The 22,222-nt window shown below is 44.3% G+C and overlaps 1 protein-coding gene across 9 annotated transcripts in view; it reads left to right on the plus strand.

Moving 5' to 3' along the window:
* The window catches only part of clcn3 (chloride channel 3), a 56,211-nt gene that overhangs the window by 28,643 nt on the left and 5,346 nt on the right, over positions 1 to 22,222 (plus strand). For all 9 annotated transcript variants that reach the window (XM_042328248.1, XM_024434535.2, XM_042328252.1 and 6 more), the window contains 11 exons: positions 636 to 796; positions 7,960 to 8,059; positions 8,805 to 8,992; positions 11,460 to 11,582; positions 12,140 to 12,346; positions 12,662 to 12,742; positions 12,984 to 13,532; positions 14,104 to 14,290; positions 14,571 to 14,788; positions 15,312 to 15,492; positions 18,862 to 19,078. In XM_042328248.1, the coding sequence (XP_042184182.1) occupies positions 636 to 796; positions 7,960 to 8,059; positions 8,805 to 8,992; positions 11,460 to 11,582; positions 12,140 to 12,346; positions 12,662 to 12,742; positions 12,984 to 13,532; positions 14,104 to 14,290; positions 14,571 to 14,788; positions 15,312 to 15,492; positions 18,862 to 19,078 (2,212 nt within the window). The remainder of the gene's footprint in view (positions 1 to 635; positions 797 to 7,959; positions 8,060 to 8,804; positions 8,993 to 11,459; positions 11,583 to 12,139; positions 12,347 to 12,661; positions 12,743 to 12,983; positions 13,533 to 14,103; positions 14,291 to 14,570; positions 14,789 to 15,311; positions 15,493 to 18,861; positions 19,079 to 22,222) is intronic.

Genomic DNA, 22,222 nt, shown 5'->3' on the forward strand with positions numbered 1-22,222 from the left:
TGTGTGTGTACACGGGTCAGCAGTTTTTTCCACTGTGTCTGACTCTTGTTGAGATGCAGAAGGCAGCCAATGGATGGTTGGATGGACGGGGTTTTCCCCGGTGTGCCACAAGTACCAGTCAGTCAGACAAACTCTTGTTTTCATATGCAAGCAGGCAGCATGTGCAATGCAGTGTTCCTGATGGAGTAGATATTTACCACTTCCAGGTTGACGCACACAGTGTAAAGAAGAAACGTGAAACTGGGGTTGGTGTAATTTGATTTCGGGGATGATTATCGTGTGAGAAGCAGAAAAGGCTACAAGCACACTGTAGTTATGCCTCTGCTGGTGGGTTTTATGTACAGTAGCAGTGTTTCTGTTGTCGGTCCTTGTCAGGGCGGAGGGAATCATATCTTCTGTGTCAGATGTGACTGTGTTACTCAGAGTGGGAGGTTCTCTCTGACGCTGTTACTGTTGCCTCCTTTTACCTGGGTTTTTCAGTGGCGGCTGACAGGGAAGATCATTACGTCACTGTCTGTCTGACTCAGATGGCTTATTCCTAACAGCATTTGGCCCATTCAGACTTCTAGCAGGCTATGAAGGAACTATTATGCCATTGTCTGGTCTCTCACAAACTCTCTCTCTCTCACCTGTAGGATCTAACTACGTCATGTCTAACGGGGGAGGGGTGCTGAGCAGCACCACCCACCTGCTGGACTTCCTGGAGGAGCCCATTCCGGGGGTTGGCACCTACGACGACTTCCACACCATCGACTGGGTCCGGGAGAAGTGCAAGGACCGGGAACGCCACCGCAAGGTTAGGATGCGTTTACATTTTGGAAACTAATTTAAGAAAATATATATATATATATATATAAGTAATTTAGCAGACTTACAATCAGTGTATTCAGCTAGGGTAGGTAAAATAACCACAAGGGTGTCCCCAAGGACTCTGTGCTTGGCCCCTTACTCTTCATCTACATTCTACCCACAACTTCTCTTACCACTGTACAGTGTAGTTTTGTGTCTGAACAGATGTCTTATGAGCAATAATGTAATTTCCAGGTCAGGTCTTCATTGTTGCCTGTGTCGTTGTCTTGTGGGATGAGTGGGGGGGAGAGGGAGCTATTCTCCACAGTGTCTGCCACAGGTCAGGGCTCATGTTTGTTGTTGTGTAGTGAAAGAAATCAAATCAATGTATTTATATACAGTCCCAGTCTCAGGTCTTTTGCAGACTCCATCAGGTTTTCTTCCAGAATGGTCCTGTATTTGGCTCCATCCATCTTCCCATCAATTTTAACCATCTTCCCTGTCCCTGCTGAAGAAAAGCAGGCCCAAACCATGTGCTGCCACCACCATGTTTGACAGTGGGGATGGTGTATTCAGGGTGATGAGCTGTGTTGCTTTTACGCCAAACATAACGTTTTGCATTGTTGCCAAAAAGTTCCATTTTGGTTTCATCTGACCAGAGCACCTTCTTCCACATGTTTGGTGTGTCTCCCAGGTGGCTTGTGGCAAACTTTAAACAACACTTTTTATGGATATCTTTAAGAAATGGCTTTCTTCTTGCCACTCTTCCATAAAGGCCAGATTTGTGCAATATACGACTGATTGTTGTCCTATGGACAGAGTCTCCCACCTCAGCTGTAGATCTCTGCAGTTCATCCAGAGTGATCATGGGCCTCTTGGCTGCATCTCTGATCAGTCTTCTCCTTGTATGAGCTGAAAGTTTAGAGGGACGGCCAGGTCTTGGTAGATTTGCAGTGGTCTGATACTCCTTCCATTTCAATATTATCGCTTGCACAGTGCTCCTTGGGATGTTTAAAATCTTTTTGTATCCAAATCCGGCTTTAAACTTCTTCACAACAGTATCTCGGACCTGCCTGGTGTGTTCTTTGTTCTTCATGATGCTCTCTGCGCTTTTAACGGACCTCTGAGACTATCACAGTGCAGGTGCATTTATACGGAGACTTGATTACACACAGGTGGATTGTATTTATCATCATTGGTCATTTAGGTCAACATTGGATCATTCAGAGATCCTCACTGAACTTCTGGAGAGAGTTTGCTGCACTGAAAGTAAAGGGGCTGAATAATTTTGCACGCCCAATTTTTCAGTTTTTGATTTGTTAAAAAAGTTTGAAATATCCAATAAATGTCGTTCCACTTCATGATTGTGTCCCACTTGTTGTTGATTCTTCACAAAAAAATACAGTTTTATATCTTTGTTTGAAGCCTGAAATGTGGCAAAAGGTTGCAAAGTTCAAGGGGGACGAATACTTTCGCAAGGCACTGTAGCCCTTCCTACATCAGCTGATATCTCAAAATGGTGTACAGATCCCAGCCTAAAACTCCAAACAGCAAGCAATGCAGGTGATGAAGCACGTTGGCTAGGAAAAACTCCCTAGAAAGGTCCAAATCTAGGAAGAAACCTAGAGAGGAACCTGGCTATGAGGGGTGTCCAGTCCTTTTCTGGCTGTGCCGGGTGGAGATTATAACAGAACATGGCCAAGATGTTCAAATGTTCATAAATGACCAGCATGGTCAAATAATAGGTCTGGGACAGGTAGCACGTCTGGTGAACAGGTCAGGATTCCATAGCCGCAGGCAGAACAGTTGAAACTGGAGCAGCAGCACGACCAGGTGGACTGGGGACAGCAAGGAGTCATCATGCCAGGTAGTCCTGAGGCATGGTCCAAGGGCTGAGGTCCTCCGAGAGAAAGAAAGAGAGAATTAGAGAGAGCATACTTAAATTCACACAGGACACCGGATAAGACAGGAGAAGTACTCCAGGTATAACAAACTGACCATAGCGCCCGACACACAAACTTCTGCAGCATAAATACTGGATGCTGAGACGGGAGGGGTCAGGAGACACTGTGGCCCCATCCGATGATACCCCAGGACCGGGCCAAACAGGAAGGATATAACCCCACCCACTTTGCCAAAGCACAGCCACCACACCACTAGAGAGAGAACTTCAACCACCAACTTACCATCCTGAGACAAGGCCGAGTATAGCCCACAAAGATCTCCGCCACAGCACAACCCAAGGGAGGGGGGGGGGGCCAACCCAGACCGGAAGATCACATCAGTGACTCAACCCACTCAAGCTACGCACCCCTCCTAGGGACGGCATGAAAGAGCACCAGTAAGCCAGTGACTAAGCCAGTGACTAAGCCCCTGTAATAGGGTTAGAGGCAGAGAATCCCAGTGGAAAGAGGGGAAACGGCCAGGCAGAGACAGCAAGGGCGGTTCGTTGCTCCAGAGCCTTTCCGTTCATCTTCACACTCCTGGGCCAGACTACACTCAATCAAATGACCCACTGAAGAGATGAGTCTTCAGTAAAGACTTAAAGGTTGAGACTGAATTTGTGTCTCTCACATGGGTAGGCAGACCATTCCATAAAATGGAGCTCTATAGGAGAAAGCCCTGCCTCCAGCTGTTTGCTTAGAAATTCTAGGGACAATTAGGAGGCTTGCGTCTTGTGACGTAGCGTACGTGTAGGTATGTACGGCAGGACCAAATCAGAGAGTTGGGTAGGAGCAAGCCCATGTAATGCTTTGTAGGTTAGCAGTAAAACCTTGAAATCAACCCTTGCCTTGACAGGAAGCCAGTGTAGGGAGGCTAGCACTGGAGTAATATGATCAACTTTTTTGATTCTAGTCAGGATTCTAGCAGCCGTATTTAGCACTAACGGAAGTTTATTTAGTGCTTTACCCGGGTAGTCGGAAAGTAGAGCATTGCAGTAGTCTAACCTAGAAGTAACAAAAGCATGGATAAATTTTTCTGCATCATTTTTGGACAAAAAGTTTCTGATTTTTGCAATGTCATGTGATGGAAAAAAGCTGTCCTTGAAACAGTCTTGATATGTTTGTCAAAAGAGAGATCAGGGTCCAGAGTAACGCCGAGGTCCTTCAGTTTTATTTGAGACGACTGTACAACTGTTAAGATTAATTGTCAGATTCAACAGAAGATCTCTTTGTTTCTTGGGACCTAGAACAAGCATCTCTGTTGTTTAAAAGTAGAAAGTTTGCAGCCATCCACTTCCTTTTGTCTGAAACGCAGGCTTCTAGCGAGGGCAATATTGGGGCTTCACCATGTTTCATTGAAATGTACTGCTGTGTGTCATCCGCATAGCTGTGAAAGTTAACATTATGTTTTCGAATGACATCCCTAAGAGGTCAAATATATATATATATATATAGTGAAAACAAGAGTGGTCCTAAAACGGAACCTTGAGGAACACCGGAATTTACAGTTGATTTGGGATAAACTATTCACAGAGACAAACTGATATATTTCCAACAGATAAGATCTAAACCAGGTCAGAACTTGTCCTTGTAGACCAATTTGGGTTTCCAATCTCTCCAAAAGAATGTGGTGATTGATGGCATCAAAAGCAGCACTAAGGTCTAGGAGCACAAGGACAGATGCAGAGCCTCGGTCTGATGCCATTAAAAGGTCATTTACCACCACAAGTGCAGTCTCAGTGCTATGATGGGGTCTAAAACCAGACTGAAGCATTTCGTATACATTGTTTGTCTTCAGGAAGGCAGTGAGTTTCTGCACAACGGCCTTTTCTAAAAAAAAATTAGAGGAATGGAAGATTCGATATAAGCCGATTTAAAAATAAAAAATAAAATAAAAAAAAAATAATAATAATTTAATTTTTTTTTTTTAAATTTTTAAATTTTTAAATTATTTTTTATTTAGTTAAAAAAAAAAATTCTGGGTCATGGTTTGTCTTTTTCAAGAGAGGCTTTATTACTGCCACTTTTAGTGAGATTTTGCTACACATCCGGTGGATAGAGAGCCGTTTATTATGTTCAACATAGGAGGGCCAAGCACAGGAAGCAGCTCGTTCAGTAGTTTAGTTGGAATAGGGTCCAGTATGCAGCTTGAAGGTTTAGAGGCCATGATTATTTTCATCATTGTGTCAAGAGATATATTACTAAAACACTTGAGTGTCTCTCTTGATCCTAGGTCCTGGCAGAGTTGTGCAGACTCAGGACAACTGAGCTTTGAAGGAATACGCAGATTTAAAGAGGAGTCCGTAATTTGCTTTCTAATAATCATGATCTTTTCCTCAAAGAAGTTCATGAATTTATTACTGCTGAAGTGAAAGCCATCCTCACATGCTGCTTTTTAGTTTGCTTTGCGACAGTATCAAAAATACATTTCAGATTGTTCTTATTTTCCTCAATTAAGTTGGAAAAATAGGATGATTGAGCAGCAGTAAGGGCTTTTCGATACTGCACGGTACTGTCTTTCCAAGCTAGTCGGAAGACTTCCAGTTTGGTGTGGCGACATTTCCGTTCCAATTTTCTGGAAGCTTGCTTCAGATCTCGGGTATTTTCTGTATACCAGGGAGCTAATTTCTTATGATAAATGTTTTTAGTTTTTATGGGTGCAACTGCATCTAGGGTATTGCGCAAGGTTAAATTGAGTTCCTCAGTTAGGTGGTTAACTGATTTTTGTCCTCTGATGTCCTTGGGTTGGCAGAGGGAGTCTGGAAGGGCATCAAGGACTCTTTGTGTTGTCTGTGAATTTATAGCACGACTTTTGATGCTCCTTGGTTGGGGTCTGAACATATTAATTGCAAACGTAATAAAATGGTGGTCCGATAGTCCAGGATTATGAGGAAAAACATTAAGATCCACAACATTTATTCCATGGTACAAAACTAGGTCCAGAGTATGACTGTGACAGTGAGTAGGTCCAGAGACATGTTGGACAAATCCCACTGAGTCGATGATGGCTCTGAAAGCCTTTTGGAGTGGGTCTGTGGACTTTTCCATGTGAATATTAAAGTCACCAAAAATTAGAATATTATGTGCTATGACTACAAGGTCCGATAGGAATTCAGGGATCTCAATGAGGAACGCTGTATATGGCCCAGGAGGCCTGTAAACAGTAGCTATAAAAAGTGATTGAGTAGCTGCTAAATTAGCAAACCAAATGCACAACTGAAGAGCATGTAGCACATTTTAGACAGTTAACTTAACAGTTAAACAGTGGCAAGAAAAAGTATGTGAACCCTTTGGAATTACCTGGATTTCTGCATGAATTGGTCATCAAATTTGATCTGATCTTCATCTAAGTCACAACAATAGACAAACATATTAGTTTAAGCAGACTAACACACAAATTATTGTATTTTTCTTGTCTAGATTGAATACATAATTTAAACATTCACAGTGTAGGTTGTATGTGAACCCCTAGAAGTCATTACTTCTCCAAAAGCTGTTTTGAAGTCAGCAGTCAGCTAACCTGGAGTCCAATCAATGAGACGAGATTGGAGATGTTGGTTAGAGCTGCCTTGCCCTATACAAAACACTGACAAAATTTGAGTTTGCTATTCACATGAAGCATTGCCTGTGAACCATGCCCCGAACAAAAGAGATCTCAGAAAATCTAATATTTTTCCACCGCGTTCCTGGCAAACTATTCAGTGGACAGAAGGAACTACCACTGAGTTGTTTAGAAGGAACACACAACACTATGTGTGGAGAAAAATGGCACAACACACCAACATCAAAACCTCATCCCGACTGTAAAGTATGGTGGAGGGAGCATCATGGTTTGGTGCTGCTTTGCTGCCTCAGGGCCTGGACAGCTTGCTATCATCGACGGAAAAATGAATTCCCAAGTTTATCAAGACATTTAGCAGGATAATGTTAGGCTATCGTATCTGTCCACCAATTGAAGCTCAACAGAAGTTGGGTGATGCAACAGGACAACGACCCAAAACACAGAAGTAAATCAACAACAGAATGGCTTCAACAGAAGAAAATACTCCTTCTGGAGTCCTGACCTCAACCCGATTTGAGATGCTGTGGCATGACCTCGAGAGCAGTTTCCACCAGACATCCCAAGAATATTGCTGAACTGAAACAATTTTGTAAAAAGGAATGGTCCAAAATTCCTGCTGACCGTTATGCAGGTCTGATCCGCAACTACAAAAGTGTTTGGTTGAGGTTATTGCTGCCAAAGGAGGGTCAACCAGTTATTAAATCCAAGGGTTCACATACTTTCCCACCCTGCACTGTGAGTGTTTACACTGTGTGTTCAATAAGACATGAAATGGTCTGTGTGTTTTATCTTTAGGCAGACTGTGTTTTGTCTATTGTTGTGACCTAGATGAAGATCAGATCAAATTTGATGACCAATTTTTTGCAGAAATACATGTATTACCAAAGGGATCACATACATTTTCTTGCCACTGTAAGATATCTCGCTGGCAACATTTTAGTTGTGAATTCCATACTGTAACTTGATCACCTGGCGCGTTGCTGCACAGCGGTGTGTGACTCACAAGTCTCCTGTCTCTCGTCGTTGTGTGCATGTAAACACACCACATGACTGAGGATTACTGGGAAACTTCATAATGAAATATTGTGACAGGTGAGGTGAAATGAAGAACGCAATCTGCTTTATCTCCTAATGTATTGCACAAGTTGACTGCAGGTATTTACTTAAGTAGAAAGAAAACGCCAAAATAAATAGAAGAAAAAACAAACATCCTGTGGCTGTTTCCAAATACCCCGGTATACAGCCCAAGTCTCTACAGTGTCTGCCAGGGGTCATATTTGTTGTTCTTGTTGAGGAGGTGTTCCCTCCTATGCTCTCTGTGGTGGCTCTGTGTGCATGACTGAACACCACAGGGAAAACCTTTTTGTCTTTAGTGATATGAATCTGGGTTGCATGGTTCCTCAAGGTTCCATTCACTCTCACATTTGAATGTCATTTGAATGTTGCCTGGAGTTTTTTACATTTTTAAAAATCACCCGACAAACAGGAACACATAACAATTGCTCTGAATTTGAAAAACTGCAGTAGCAGCAGTTCATGGATGGCTAGGCCACTCATTATGAGTGGTAATAAAAGAATATGATCATTTTGATAATTTTCTCTTAAAATGGGAGAACCATACATTGTTTCATACTTTTAACCAGCCGTGTGTGTGTGTGTGTACAGATCAACGCTAAGAAGAAGGAGTCTGCGTGGGAGTTCACCAAGAGCCTGTATGATGCCTGGTCTGGATGGCTGGTAGTGACGCTGACAGGACTGGCCTCAGGTAATACAGGCACCTGACCTCACCTGTACTAGTAATGTGAGAGCAAAATTCCAAGATTATGTTATAGTACTGTTATTGCATCAAATGGTTGTTTTATGCAACAGAATAGAGGGTTTTTATTACACTCATCTCTGTGTGTTCTACTGAGAATGGGCCTCTGGAGGCTTAATGCTGCCAAAATTTACAATGTCTTGGGTGATAAACCTAACAAGACCACATTCCATAGCATGAGTTGTTGTTTCTGTTCTATGAGGTACCAGGGTGGCGATGCCTCCAGTATGGATAATTATGAGAGGAACTTTGTTTTGGGGGCCAGACCCTGGATTCTACACAATGAGAACAGTCTTTACAGCAGATGCTGTTTACTGTGAATTATTAGTATGTTTTCATATGAATCCTAACCTTGTGACCCATTCCATGCATCTGTTGTTTGGCATGAACATTCAAGAGAATATACGTTGCTATAAAATGCTGTGGCTCAAATCCCCTTGTTGACAAGCTTCATTATTGCAATAATTAATTGATGTTATTAATACGTTTTGAATAAGGTAATATCCTGATTGGTGATTGACCGTGTCTTTCCTCATTATTGATTAGAATTTCCACGACAGTAGTCAAGATTATTTACGTTAAATACAGGCTCGTCATTGACAACGTGTTTGTTGTTCATCTTGTTTTTTATGTCACACTGGCACAGGCTTAAACTACTGTTTCCTTCTCATCCTCTTCCTCTTTGTCCAATCAGGTGCCCTGGCGGGTCTGATCGACATCTCTGCTGATTGGCTGAACGACATCAAGGAGGGGGTGTGTCTGAATGCCATGTGGTTTAATCACGAGCAGTGCTGCTGGGGCTCCAACGAGACCACTTTCGCTGAGAGGGACAAGTGTCCTCAGTGGAAGAGCTGGGCGGGGCTCATCCTGGGCCAGGAAGAGGTGGGAGGGATTTAAAAATATAATGTCAAAATGTAGATTTCCACCTAAACAGACATAATTATTTATCATGAGAGGGCCATAAAAAATACCAAGTAATGATTATACTGCCAGAATGATTAAAATCTCACCTTTTCTAGTAAAAATTGTTAATAAATTGCTAAGGCGTAGTCACTTTTGAGGATACAAGTACACAGTACAAATATGAGGAATAGGGCTTAACATGTTTGTGGGAATAGGGCTTAACATGTTTGTGGGAATAGGGCTTAACATGTTTGTGGGAATAGGGCTTAACATGTTTGAACTGCTTTCTAAATATAGTACCAATCAAATTATAACCAACTTACTACAAGATTTCACCTTATAACTGTAAAATATGTGTTTCTCCCCAATTTCCTGATATCCAATTACGATCTCATCTCATCATTGCAACTCCCCAACGGGCTCGTGAGAGGCGAAGGTCGAGTCATGCGTCCTCCGAAACATGACCCGCCAAGCCGCGCTGCTTCTTAACACCCACTCACTTAACCCGGAAGCCAGCCACACCAATGTGTCAGAGGAAATACTGTTCAACAGGCGCCCGGCCCACCACAAGGAGTCGCTAGAGCGCTATGAGCCAAGTAAAGCCCCCCCGGCCAAACCCTCCCTTAACCCGAAGGACGCTGGGCCAATTGTGCGCCGCCCTATGGGACTTCCAGTCACGGCCGGTTGTGACACAGCCTGTGATCGAACCCCTGCTGTGAAAGAGCATTTTCTGCTCCGCGTCCTCTTAGCGACACACAGACGCCATTCATATGCATGCTGACTTGTTACAACTTTAGTTTTAAGCACAAAGGGATTTTGTCTCTCTGTGACCAAGAGAAAGTGGTCTTGTTTAAATTCTACTAAATTATTTTTTTAAATGTTAATGTTGAGGGCTCTAAATCCATCTGAGAGCATCATAGCGAGATGAGACTGTTGCTGTAATCACTAGGCTCTCCCGTTTCATATGCCGTATTCTAAGCTGTGAGGTTCACGGCCAGGGGTTCGATCCTTTGTCTGGATAGGCCAGAAAATGTATCACTCCCTATTCAAATGAGGTTTCAGATTTCAAATACTGCATCTCAGATGAGAATGGCAGGCGAAGCAGGATAACCAGAGCTGTCACAAAGTGCACAACAAATAATGTTGCGCCGTTCACAGAGCACTTTGTACACACAAATGTTGGTTCGGAACCGGTCCAGAACTGCTCAGTCCCCTAAATAAGGGACTTATTTAAAACCCTTAAAACCCTTAAAACTAAGGGTTTTATACGTGTCATATAGGTGTTATAAGCTAGTAGTTTCCATTGCTGAGATGGACAAGTATCATCAGTGGAAGAGATTGGGTGAACTAATACTTCTGTGTTCCAGCAGCAGTTTTTCCATGACCTTTTCACTCAGAATGTTTCAAACTGTCTCAATGTAGTAACGTTAAAGGGAGAGTTGGGATTTTGATGCTAGCTGTACACAAAACCTTTCCCTTTTTGTGCTAAGCTAGTTAGGATCGGCTCGCAAAACTAGCTTTAACTTCCTTCATGCTGGATGCAGATAGATTTTTTAAATTTAAATGTTATTCATGAGTTCTGATTGCCAAAATCCCAAACTATCCCTTTATTTTTTAAAAATTTTATTTCACCTTTATTTAACCAGGTAGGCCAGTTGAGAACAAGTTCTCATTTGCAACTGCGACCTGGCCAAGATAAAGCATAGCAGTGTGAGCAGACAACACAGAGTTACACATGGAATAAACAATTAACAAGTCAATAACACAGTAGAAAACAAAGGGGGGAGTCTATATACAATGTGTGCAAAAGGCATGAGGAGGTAGGCGAATAATTACAATTTTGCAGATTAACACTGGAGTGATAAATGATCAGATGGTCATGTACAGGTAGAGATATTGGTGTGCAAAAGAGCAAGTAAATAAATAAAAACAGTATGGGGATGAGGTAGGTGAAAATGGGTGGGCTATTTACCAATAGACTATGTACAGCAGCAGCGATCGGTTAGCTGCTCAGATAGCTGATGTTTGAAGTTGGTGAGGGAGATAAAAGTCTCCAACTTCAGCGATTTTGCATTCGTTCCAGTCACAGGCAGCAGAGTACTGGAACGAAAGGCGAACAAATGAGGTGTTGGCTTTAGGGATGATCAGTGAGATACACCTGCTGGAGCGCGTGCTATGGATGGGTGTTGCCATCGTGACCAGTGAACTGAGATAAGGCGGAGCTTTACCTAGCATGGACTTGTAGATGACCTGGAGCCAGTGGGTCTGGCGACGAATATGTAACGAGGGCCAGCCGACCAGAGCATACAGGTCGCAGTGGTGGGTGGTATAAGGTGCTTTAGTGCGTTTAATGGCAGTTGTAAACGTGCTCCTCTCCCTCCTCTGACTGCCCTCTCTTCTCCTCTTCCTTCTCTCTCTCCTCCTCCTCTCTTTCCTCATCTCCCAGGGTCCTGGTTCCTACATCATGAACTACTTCATGTACATCTACTGGGCTTTGTCCTTTGCCTTGCTGGCTGTGTTACTGGTTAAGGTGTTCGCCCCCTACGCCTGTGGCTCAGGCATACCTGAGGTAAGACCGCACGCACACACACTCACAAGTTTACATGGCTACACACACACACACACACACACACACACACACACACACACTATGTATTGTAATTCAGGCGGGTTCTGTACCTGCTTTGTAGGAAAAATTCATGGTGAGGTTGTCTGCTCTAGTCTAGCACTCAATCTCACTTTCTAGTTGCCATGGCAACAGGAGAGCGAGCGAGATGGGGATGAGCACTGCGGAGCAGTTGGATTTTTAATTTCTTCAAAATTCTTAGATCGTGATATTGACCATATCTGGCAAGCTAGTCACTGTTGTCTCAATAAATCTGATTATTTGGTTCTAAGACTGACAACACATTTCGCCCTTAGAGAGAAATGATTTGTCAGAGTATATTGTTTATATCAGGGTGGCTTTTCGGGAGCCGTTTGGAATATGTTTGGACATTTGCCTTATTTCTTCAACAGACCTAATCATCTACCTCCCCTACCCTCGGTGCTTCTCCAGATTAAACCTAGAAATCATTTCTCCAGTAGTATATTTACCTCATTTCCCCCCATCTCTCTGTCTCCCAGATAAAGACCATCCTGAGTGGGTTCATCATCCGGGGTTACCTGGGGAAGTGGACCCTGCTGATCAAGACGGTGACCCTGGTGCTGGCTGTAGCATCTGGGCTGAGCCTGGGGAAAGAGGGACCCCTGGTCCATGTGGCCTGCTGCTGTGGAAACATTTTCTCATACCTCTTCCCCAAGTACAGCAAGAACGAGGCCAAGAAGAGAGAGGTATGTATGATTACTGTTCTATTAGGTGTGGAGATATACAATATAACTTTGTCCAAGTAGAGTAGGAATGAGGCCAAGAAGATAGAGTTTATGGTGTGGTGTATGTATCCATTGTATTACATTACAAAGTTTAGCGTTTTGTTAGAAGACATTCTTTTGGTGACCTTTTCTGTTGTATGATTTAAGTGTGTTCTGGGTAAATACCTGTCAGTGTTTCAGCTCACTCGGCCTGTGTTTTGGATAAATTCCTGTCGGTGTTTTAGCTGACTCGGCCTGTGTTTTGGTACTAATCTTTTTTATTTGTTGTCTCTGCAGGTCCTATCTGCAGCATCAGCGGCTGGGGTGTCTGTGGCTTTTGGTGCTCCCATAGGAGGAGTACTCTTCAGCTTGGAGGAGGTACATTTTATATTGTGTGTGTGTTTCTATGAGTGTGTCCGTATGAGTAAGCACATCACACACACTATAGCCTCGTTTTAGGCCGAGTTTCTGTGTAAGCACTTTGACAACTGCTGATGTAAAAAGTGCTTTATAAATATGTTTGATTGATCTGTTCATGCACGCTTGTGCCTCTGTATGAGTTAATGCATCCCACTATAATGTCCCCTATTCACCTGTCTCTCTGCATCTCTCTCTCTAGGTGAGCTACTACTTCCCTCTGAAGACACTGTGGCGCTCCTTCTTCGCTGCGCTAGTGGCAGCCTTCGTCCTCCGCTCCATCAACCCGTTTGGCAACAGCCGTCTGGTCCTATTCTATGTGGAGTACCACACCCCCTGGTACCTGTTTGAGCTTATCCCCTTCATCCTGCTGGGGGTGTTTGGAGGCCTCTGGGGGGCCTTCTTCATCAAGGCCAACATCGCCTGGTGCCGAAGGAGGAAGTCCACCCGCTTCGGGAAATACCCCGTCCTGGAGGTCATCTTCGTGGCAGCCATTACCGCCGTGGTGGCGTTCCCCAACCCCTACACACGACAGAACACCAGCGAGCTGATTAAGGAGTTGTTCACTGACTGTGGGCCGCTGGAGTCCTCCCAGCTGTGCCAGTACAGGAGTCAGATGAATGGGAGTAAGGCGTTTGTGGATGCGTCGCCTAACAAGCCGGCGGGGCCCGGGGTGTACACAGCCATGTGGCAGCTGTGCCTGGCGCTCGTCTTCAAGATCATCATGACAATATTCACCTTCGGACTCAAGGTGAGGTAGGGCAGGTTGGGTACTACTGTCTAGTTAATGTAGCCCAGCAGTTAAAGGGGAAGTTCAGACAAAAACATCCTTTATAACTACTATTGCCTGGTCGTTTGTCATTACCCCAGACAGTTTTTAGGTCCATTGCTTGAGTATTTAGATGTAGGTAATACGCTGATTCTACCCCCGCCTTCCCCATAGAAACCCCATGCAACGTCAAAAGTCCATCCTAAATACCTCCTAAACACACCGCTCTGGCCTCCCATGATCGAAATAATATTTTTCTGCTAACTTATTTCAGTAGGCACATTTTTACCTATGAATGTCGTCTTGGGAATTTCAGCATTTCGATAAAAAAATACATGTGTTATAAAGAGCCCAGAAGTGTTTTTGGGTGTACTTCCCCTTTTAATGTGATGGTATTGGATATGCATGTCTCTCAGATTGTGGTCTAATCCAAATCTTAGATTGTAGTCTAGACTTTAAGTAATGCTGATCAGGGTTAGGGTTGAGAAATACTGAGCAAAATCAGAATTGGAATTTCAGTTCTGGATAGTTTTTTTGTGGTTCCTGTCCCCAGGTTCCGGCAGGCCTATTCATCCCCAGTATGGCCATCGGGGCGATCGCCGGGCGGATTGTTGGCATCGCCGTGGAGCAGCTGGCGTACTACCACCATGACTGGTTAGTGTTCAGGGAGTGGTGCGAGGTAGGCACCGACTGCATCACCCCGGGACTCTATGCCATGGTGGGGGCCGCTGCATGTCTGGGTGAGTTACACTGGCTGGATGTGGGTGTCTGTAATGTTATGGTCACGTCTGATACTCCTACTCAGTGTTCATTCTTGTGATCCATTGACAAACACAGTCTATATAACAATGGATCACAGAAACACGGAGCTGTGTAAAATGTAATCTATCCTGTTGGATGGCTTTGGTCCTCTCCCATTCAAACCTTTCCTTTTGTCTGTAGGTCGTTGCTGTATCAAAAGAATAGGTTTGTCAAATTACCTGGTAAAATAAAAGGTCAATAATATCTATTTTTTTTCAGGTGGTGTGACGAGGATGACCGTGTCTCTCGTGGTTATTGTGTTTGAGCTGACTGGCGGTCTGGAATACATTGTGCCCCTCATGGCGGCCGTCATGACCAGCAAGTGGGTGGGCGACGCCTTTGGGCGTGAGGGCATCTACGAGTCACACATCCGCCTCAACGGGTATCCTTTCCTGGATGCCAAGTCAGAGTTCACACATACCACACTGGCGCGGGAGGTGTGTCAAAATCAAATGTTATTTGTCACGTACACAGTTTACAGCATGTATAAAAGGTGCGGTGAAATGCTTGCATGCTAGCTCCATCAACATATTGTGTGTGTGTGTTAGGAACAAATGTTTATTATGGACAGATTAAATTCATACATTGGCACACTGAATCATTAACAGTTAGATGCAGTACCATTGACATCAATGTATGATGAAGTAAAAAGTTGACTTCTTGGTCACAACTTCTTGGTGACCGAGGGGCAGTATTGAGTAGCTTGGATGAATAAGGTGTCCAGAGTAAGGTGCCTGCTACTCTGTCCCAGATGCTAATATATGCATAGTATTAGTAGTATTGGATAGAAAAGACTCTGAAGTTTCTAAAACCTTTTGAATGATGTCTGTGAGTATAACAGAACTCATATGGCAGGCGAAAACCTGAGAAAAATCCAACCAGGAAGTGGGAAATCTGAGGCTTGTAGTTTAAAGGCGTCAGTTAGGGTTGAGCCCTAAACCACTTTCTGTGTGACTTCAGGTGATGCGCCCGCAGCGTAGTGATCCGCCGTTAGCGGTGCTGACACAGGACGACCTGACGGTGGAGGAACTCCAGGTGATCATCAACGAGACCAGCTACAATGGCTTCCCTGTCATCGTCTCCAAGGAGTCTCAGAGACTGGTGGGCTTCGCCCTGCGCAGGGACATCACCATCGCTATAGGTGAGGAGAAACTGAGAGGGCAGGTTGTGGGGGGGCACACACGTACTCAATTACATGCTTGCTTACACATAAGGACTTATACATACATACATACATACATACACACACACCTGATCTCGCTCTCTTCTCTCACTCTCTTTCTCTTCTCTTTCTCTCTCTCTCTCTCTTGTCAAACTGTTTTATAATTTAATGTGTTTGTTTGTCTATCTATTTTATGTATTTGTCTACAAGTTCATATATGTTTACAACAAGCAAGGGGAAGATATCGGAATACATTTGTACTGTAGTGGAGTCGTCTCTAGAGTAATGCAAGGTCTCGTTCATGATCATGTGAAATGTCAATTGCTATGGAAATGCTGGGATGTGTTTTTCAATTATGTTAAAGGTAATTATAATGCAACTATGATGGTGATACGATATGGATTACAATTATCATCATGAATATTAAGGCTATACGGACTACATGTTACACAGTAGTTACACAGACTGTTACACAGACTGAGTTTATTTTTTTCTCAATATAGGTAATTCTCTTATAAAATGGGTAAAAATAATGTATAGCTACCCCAGGTGTAAAATAGTAAATAACGGCTACTTCTCAGAGTTTTGAATTGACAAGAGGAGTTAAACAAGGGTGTCCGCTATCACCATATCTATTCGTTATGGCCATCGAAATGCTAGCTATTAAAATCAGATCCAATAGCAACATTAGAGGATTATAAATCCAAGGCTTAAAAACAAAGGTGTCCATGTATGCCGATGACTCAAGTTTTATATTAAGTCCGCAAGCTAGATCCCTGCAATGTCTCATTAAAGATCTAGATAACTTTTCTGTACTCTCTGGACTAAAACCTAATTATGATAAGTGTACAATATTATGTATTGGATCCTTAAAAAATTCAACTTTTACATTACCCTGCAGTTTACCTATAAAATGGGCTGATGGTGAAGTAGACATACTCGTTATTCATATCACAAAATATATAAATAAGCTCCCCACAATGAATTTCAATAGAAACCTTGTAAAAATAGACAAGATCCTGCAACCATGGAGAGTTAAATAGACAAAAAAATGCCCAGATTAACTCTTAGTCATATCTCAGTTTACTCACTTACTTATGGCGCTGCCTACTCCTGATGATTCATTTTTCAAATCATATTAGCAAAAAAAATATTTTGCTTTATCTGGGACGCTAAACCAGATAAAATAAAAGGTGCCTATCTATATAATGAGTATGAATTGCGTGGGTTGAGATTATTAAATATAAAAGCACTAAACATCTCTCTAAAAGCTTCACTCATTCAAAAGTTTTATTTGAACCCTAAATGGTTCTCAATTTTTAAAAATGGCATTTTTGCCTTTGTGCAGATTGCCATGTCTCATTTTTTATTAATTGAGGGGAGAGGGGGGAAAGGGGTAGGGTGGCATGTGAAGAGGGGAGGGGAGAGGGGGAAAGGGGTAGGATGGCATGTGAAGAGGGCAAGAGGGGGAAAGGGGTAGGATGGCATGTGAAGAGGGCAAGAGGGGGGAAAGGGGTAGGGTGGCATGTGAAGAGGGCAGGGGAAAGGGGTAGGGTGGCATGTGAAGAGGGCAAGGGGGGGGAGAGGGGGAAAGGGGTAGGGCGGCATGTGAAGAGGGCAGGGGGAGGGTAGATAGGGGGAAAGGGGTAGGATGGCATGTGAAAAGGGCAGGGGGAGGGGAGAGAGGGGAAGAGGCGATTTTAAAAGTGATCTTGGATGAGAACAATGGGGAGGGAATCACAGCCTCAAAATGGGGGAATGTGTTTTGGTAGGGTGGGGGTGAAAGAAGAGGAGGAAGAGAAGGAAGGAACACTGGATGGAGTCTTCCTCAGTCCTCCTAACCTCAACATGAACTAACAAATAATCTATTTTTCAAACAAGCATTGCAGAGCTGGCTCCATTTTCAATTTCATCACCCTGAAAAGATGGAACAAATATTATGGCTAACTCAAATGTGCTGGTTGATAAAATACCTGTATTTATGGGAAAGATGTTTGAAAAGGGTATTTTGTTCTTAACTCTACTATTCCAATATCATTTATGTCCTTCATGGAGTTATCAGAATTGTATGGAATGGTCTGCTCAATCCACGAGTACAACCAATTGATTACAGCATTACCCCAAAAATGGAGGAGGTGGGTGGCAGCAGGAGGAAGTAGGGAACTGGTCTGTCTGCCCAATATAAAGGATCAAAACTGGCAGAGGAATAAAAATAGCATAAATAGGAAAGTATACCAGTTTCATTTGAGGACCAGGATGTTGACAACTGTGCCATACAGATTGCAAAATAGTTGGGAAGAGAGTTGATGTACTGATTCCATGGGACAGGAGGGCCTAGAAATAGTACTGTTAGGAGATCTGGAGAGACCGGGTCAGTCAATTACTAATTATCTTAGTAAAAGTATTTATCTTCAACTCGCAATCTGTGGATTCTATTCGATTAGATGGATTGAAATTGTACATTAAACATCACAGCAAGATGTGTGTTGTGTGGAAACCTGAACTGGGTGGCCAGCAGAGATAGATGGGATGGGCTGAGGGTTGGTATGTGGAATTGGAGACAAGTGGGAGTGGAGTTGCTGTGTGGGAGATAGAATGAAGGTAAAAGTCCAAATAAAATCTAATAAAAAGTACATTTGAATGACACCTAGTGGGAGTGTTTTTACAACTAATGCCAGTTTCCCTGAGGCTGATGCCGTGTAGGTGTTTGTTCACATGCATGAACACATACAAGAACACACACATACATGCACACAAACATATACAGTTGGCATTGCTGTTATGATTTTAGTTGTCCTTGATGTCCTTTTATAAAATATATTTTAGTAAAAAAATGTTGCGTTTGCGGTTTTCTTCTGTCTTTTCCTTTTTTCTCTTTAGTTCATTCTCTTGGTTGTTGGAGCATTTGGGGGGTTCTTGGGGGTAGGGAATATAATTAATTGTATTTTTTATTTTTCTTCCTGGGCGGGACTGTGGGAGGGGTCTCGAATGGTTGAGGGACAACTATTGGGGATCTTGGAGGGTTCAGGTTCATGTTTTTTGGCCTGGTGGTAGATCAGTCAACATGCCCTTGAGCAGGGCATTGACCCTGGATGCTTCTGTGTGTCACTGAATGGGAGTCTGTTGGATGACTGGTATGATGTAGTTGTTGAGCGGCTTCACTGCCAGTATATTGTATGTTTCGAATATTCAATAAATAAAAAGGTTGCGGGGGGTGCTCAGACCTGGGTTCAAAACTTCAAATAGTGTTTATTTTTTATACTTTAGCTGCAGTTGACTTGGCTTGCCTGGCTAGCGCGATGGAACCACTCCTTAGACGCTAATCTTTCTCCCTCCTCCTTTTCACAGAAAACGCACGGCGAAAGCAGGAGGGTATCCTGCTGACCTCGCGGGTCTACTTCACGCAGCACGCCCCCACCCTGCCCGCCGACAGCCCGCGGCCCCTCAAGCTGCGCTCCATCTTGGACATGAGCCCCTTCACCGTCACTGACCACACGCCCATGGAGATAGTGGTGGACATCTTCCGCAAGCTGGGACTTCGCCAGTGTCTGGTGACACACAACGGGTGAGAGGAAAGGGGCTTGGGGGAAAGGGGTAGGGTGGCATGTGAAGAGGGCAGGGGGGGGAAAGGGATAGGAGGGCATGTGAAGAGGGGTAGGGGGAGGGGAGAGGGGGAAAGGGGTAGGGTGGCATGTGAAGAGGGCAGGGGGAGGGGAGAGGGGGAAAGGGGTAGGGTGGCATGTGAAAGGGGAGAGGGGGAAAGGGGTAGGGTGGCATGTGAAGAGGGCAGAGGGGGAAAGGGTAGGGTGGCATGTGAAGAGGGCAAGGGGAGAGGGGGGGAAAGGGGTAGGGTGGCATGTGAAGAGGGCAAGGGGGAGAGGGGGAAAAGGGTAGGGTGGCATGTGAAGAGGGCAAGGGGGAGGGGAGAGGGGGCAGGGGGGGGGGAGAGGGGGGGAAAGGGGTAGGGTGGCATGTGAAGAGGGCAGGGGGGGGAGGGGAGAGGGGGAAAAGGGTAGGGGGGGGCATGTGAAGAGGGCAGGGGGGGGAGAGAGGGGGAAAGGGTAGGGTGGCATGAGAGGGGGGGAAAGGGGTAGGGTGGCATGTGAAGAGGGCAGGGAGAGAGGGGAAAGGGGTAGGGTGGCTTTTGAAGAGGGCAGGGGGAGGGGAGAGGGGGGAAAGGGTAGGGTGGCATGTGAAGAGGGCAGGGGGAGGGGGAGAGGGGGGAAAGGGTAGGATGGCATGTGAAGAGGGCAAGGGGAGGGGGAAAGGGGTAGGGTGGCATGTGGAGAGGGGGAAAAGGGGTAGGGTGGCATGTGAAGAGGGGGGGAAAGGGGCAGGGTGGCATGTGAAGAGGGCAAGGGGAGGGGGAAAGTGGTAGGGTGGCATGTGAAGAGGGCAAGAGGGGAGAGGGGTGAAAGGGGTAGGGTGGCATGTGAAAAGGGCAGGGGGGGGGGGAGAGGGGGAAAGGGTAGGGTGGTATGTGAAGAGGGCAAGGAGAGGGGAAAGGGGTAGGGTGGCATGTGAAGAGGGAGGGGGGGGGAAAGGGGTAGGGTGGCATGTGAAGAGGGCAAGGGGAGAGGAGGGAAAGGGGTAGGGTGGCATGTGAAGAGGGAGAGGGGGAAAGGGTAGGGTGGCATGTGAAGAGGGCAAGGGGAGAGGAGGGAAAGGGGTAGGGTGGCATGTGAAGAGGGAGAGGGGGAAAGGGGTAGGGTGGCATGTGAAGAGGGCAAGTGGCAGGGGGAGAGGAGGGAAAGGGGTAGGGTGGCATGTGAAGAGGGAGAGGGGGAAAGGGGTAGGGTGGCATGTGAAGAGGGCAAGGGGAGGGGAGAGGAGGGAAAGGGGTAGGGTGGCATGTGAAGAGGCCAAGGGGAGGGGAGAGGAGGGAAAGGGGTAGGGTGGCATGTGAAGAGGGCAAGGGGAGGGGAGAGGAGGGAAAGGGGTAGGGTGGCATGTGGAGAGGGGGGAAGAGGCGATTTTAAAAGTGATCTTGGATGAGAACAATGGGGAGGTAATCACAGCCTCAAAATGGGGGAATGTGTTTTGGTAGGGTGGGGGTGAAAGAAGAGGAGGAAGAGAAGGAAGGAACACTGGATGGAGTCTTCCTCAGTCCTCCTAACCTCAACATGAACTAACAAATACCTCAACAGGCAACAGACTGAGTTCCACCAGCACACACTCAAGTTCTGTTCCAATGTACACACTACTACTTAGAATGAAGCAGTGTATTGGATGTCATCTATTCTAAGTGGTATGCTAGTGTGGATATTGGGATGTAGTAGCATCCCCTCACATCCTTACGGAAAAAGATTGCAGTTAGGGTGAAGTATTGTGTTTTGTGCTGCAAATACTGCGTTTGAAATCATGTATTATTATTTTTTTTACTTCAGTAATTTTGCAGTGTGACTGCAGTTACAGTGCAGTACACTGCAGTTATTCTACAATTACTCTGTCCAAAATACCACAGTCGACTGCAGTTACTTCACTTTTACTCTATTTTCAAAACTGCAATCTTTTTTTTGTAAGGGATAGAGTGATGCATGGACACTGGGACTGGAAACCCTGGGGTTATAAACTGGTACGCTGCATGGCTTTTCAGCTAAATGCTAGCTGCGCTATGCTAACCAATATAACAACTCTGATGCCGCTTAACAAATAGTTGGATAGTTTTATCCAATATTTGAGAGACTTATGATGTGTTTAGAAGTTGGTGGTCATAGTCAATTACTGTGGATGAGCTCACTGGTTGAATATGACACTTCAGAGACACCTGGTGGTTAAATAGGAATTAAAGGATCATTGATAAACCCTTGCTCTGTGCGTTGTAACTAAGTAAAAATACTGAAGTCGTTTTTTGGGGTATCTGTACTTTATACTATTTTATATTTTGGATAACTTTTACTACACTCAATTCCAAAAGACAGGGTTCGTACATCATGAAAATACTGGAAAAGTTATGGAATTTTAAAATAGTGTTTTCGAGGCCTTCAAGTTTAGGAAAATGATGGAAATGTATTTAATAAATTCTGTTCATGTCATTTATTTAGGCACAGTTTTTAAATATTTTATCAATCAAATAAAAATCAACAGTGATTTAACCGCGCACCCCTACTGCTTGTGAGTAAGGCCATACAAAGTTGATTCATTTAAACGGCACATACGGAAAACAAACGATTCACTTCGCTAATGTATTAGTTGTGATTCGGTTCAATGCAATGAATTGAAGGTGAATCAAAATAATAATTTGTGAATCGCGAACAGTAATGTTAGGAAAAAAGGTTTAGATGTAGCCTTTCTTTTGGATTATGTGGCTTCAAAACCTGTTTTGTAGATTCTTCCAGTTGATTTGGGCATCCAATGTATGGGACATTGCAACTCAATACATGCCAGTCAGCCTGCAAAGTAAACACTTCTAAGATAAATTACTAAATGAAAAGGTACATTTCCTGAAGAAAATCCGTGGGCTTGGTTCAGCTAAATAAAAAGATTTGTAACCTACCATAGCCATTTGATATGTTAAATGAGTGAATTATTTCAGAAGGCATGAAATATATTTGGTTGCAATGTTCTACATCAAGGGTGGTCAACCATCCTCCAGGAGAGCTAATGGGTGGGCAGGATTTTATTCCGGTGCCCTTCTAACAAACCACACTTTAGAAATGAGCTGCACAACCGGACCTTGATAAACTGGCTCTGATGTGTTTGAGCAGGG

This window comes from Oncorhynchus tshawytscha, linkage group LG10 (genome assembly GCF_018296145.1).
Source record: "Oncorhynchus tshawytscha isolate Ot180627B linkage group LG10, Otsh_v2.0, whole genome shotgun sequence".
Classification (NCBI taxonomy): domain Eukaryota; kingdom Metazoa; phylum Chordata; class Actinopteri; order Salmoniformes; family Salmonidae; genus Oncorhynchus; species Oncorhynchus tshawytscha.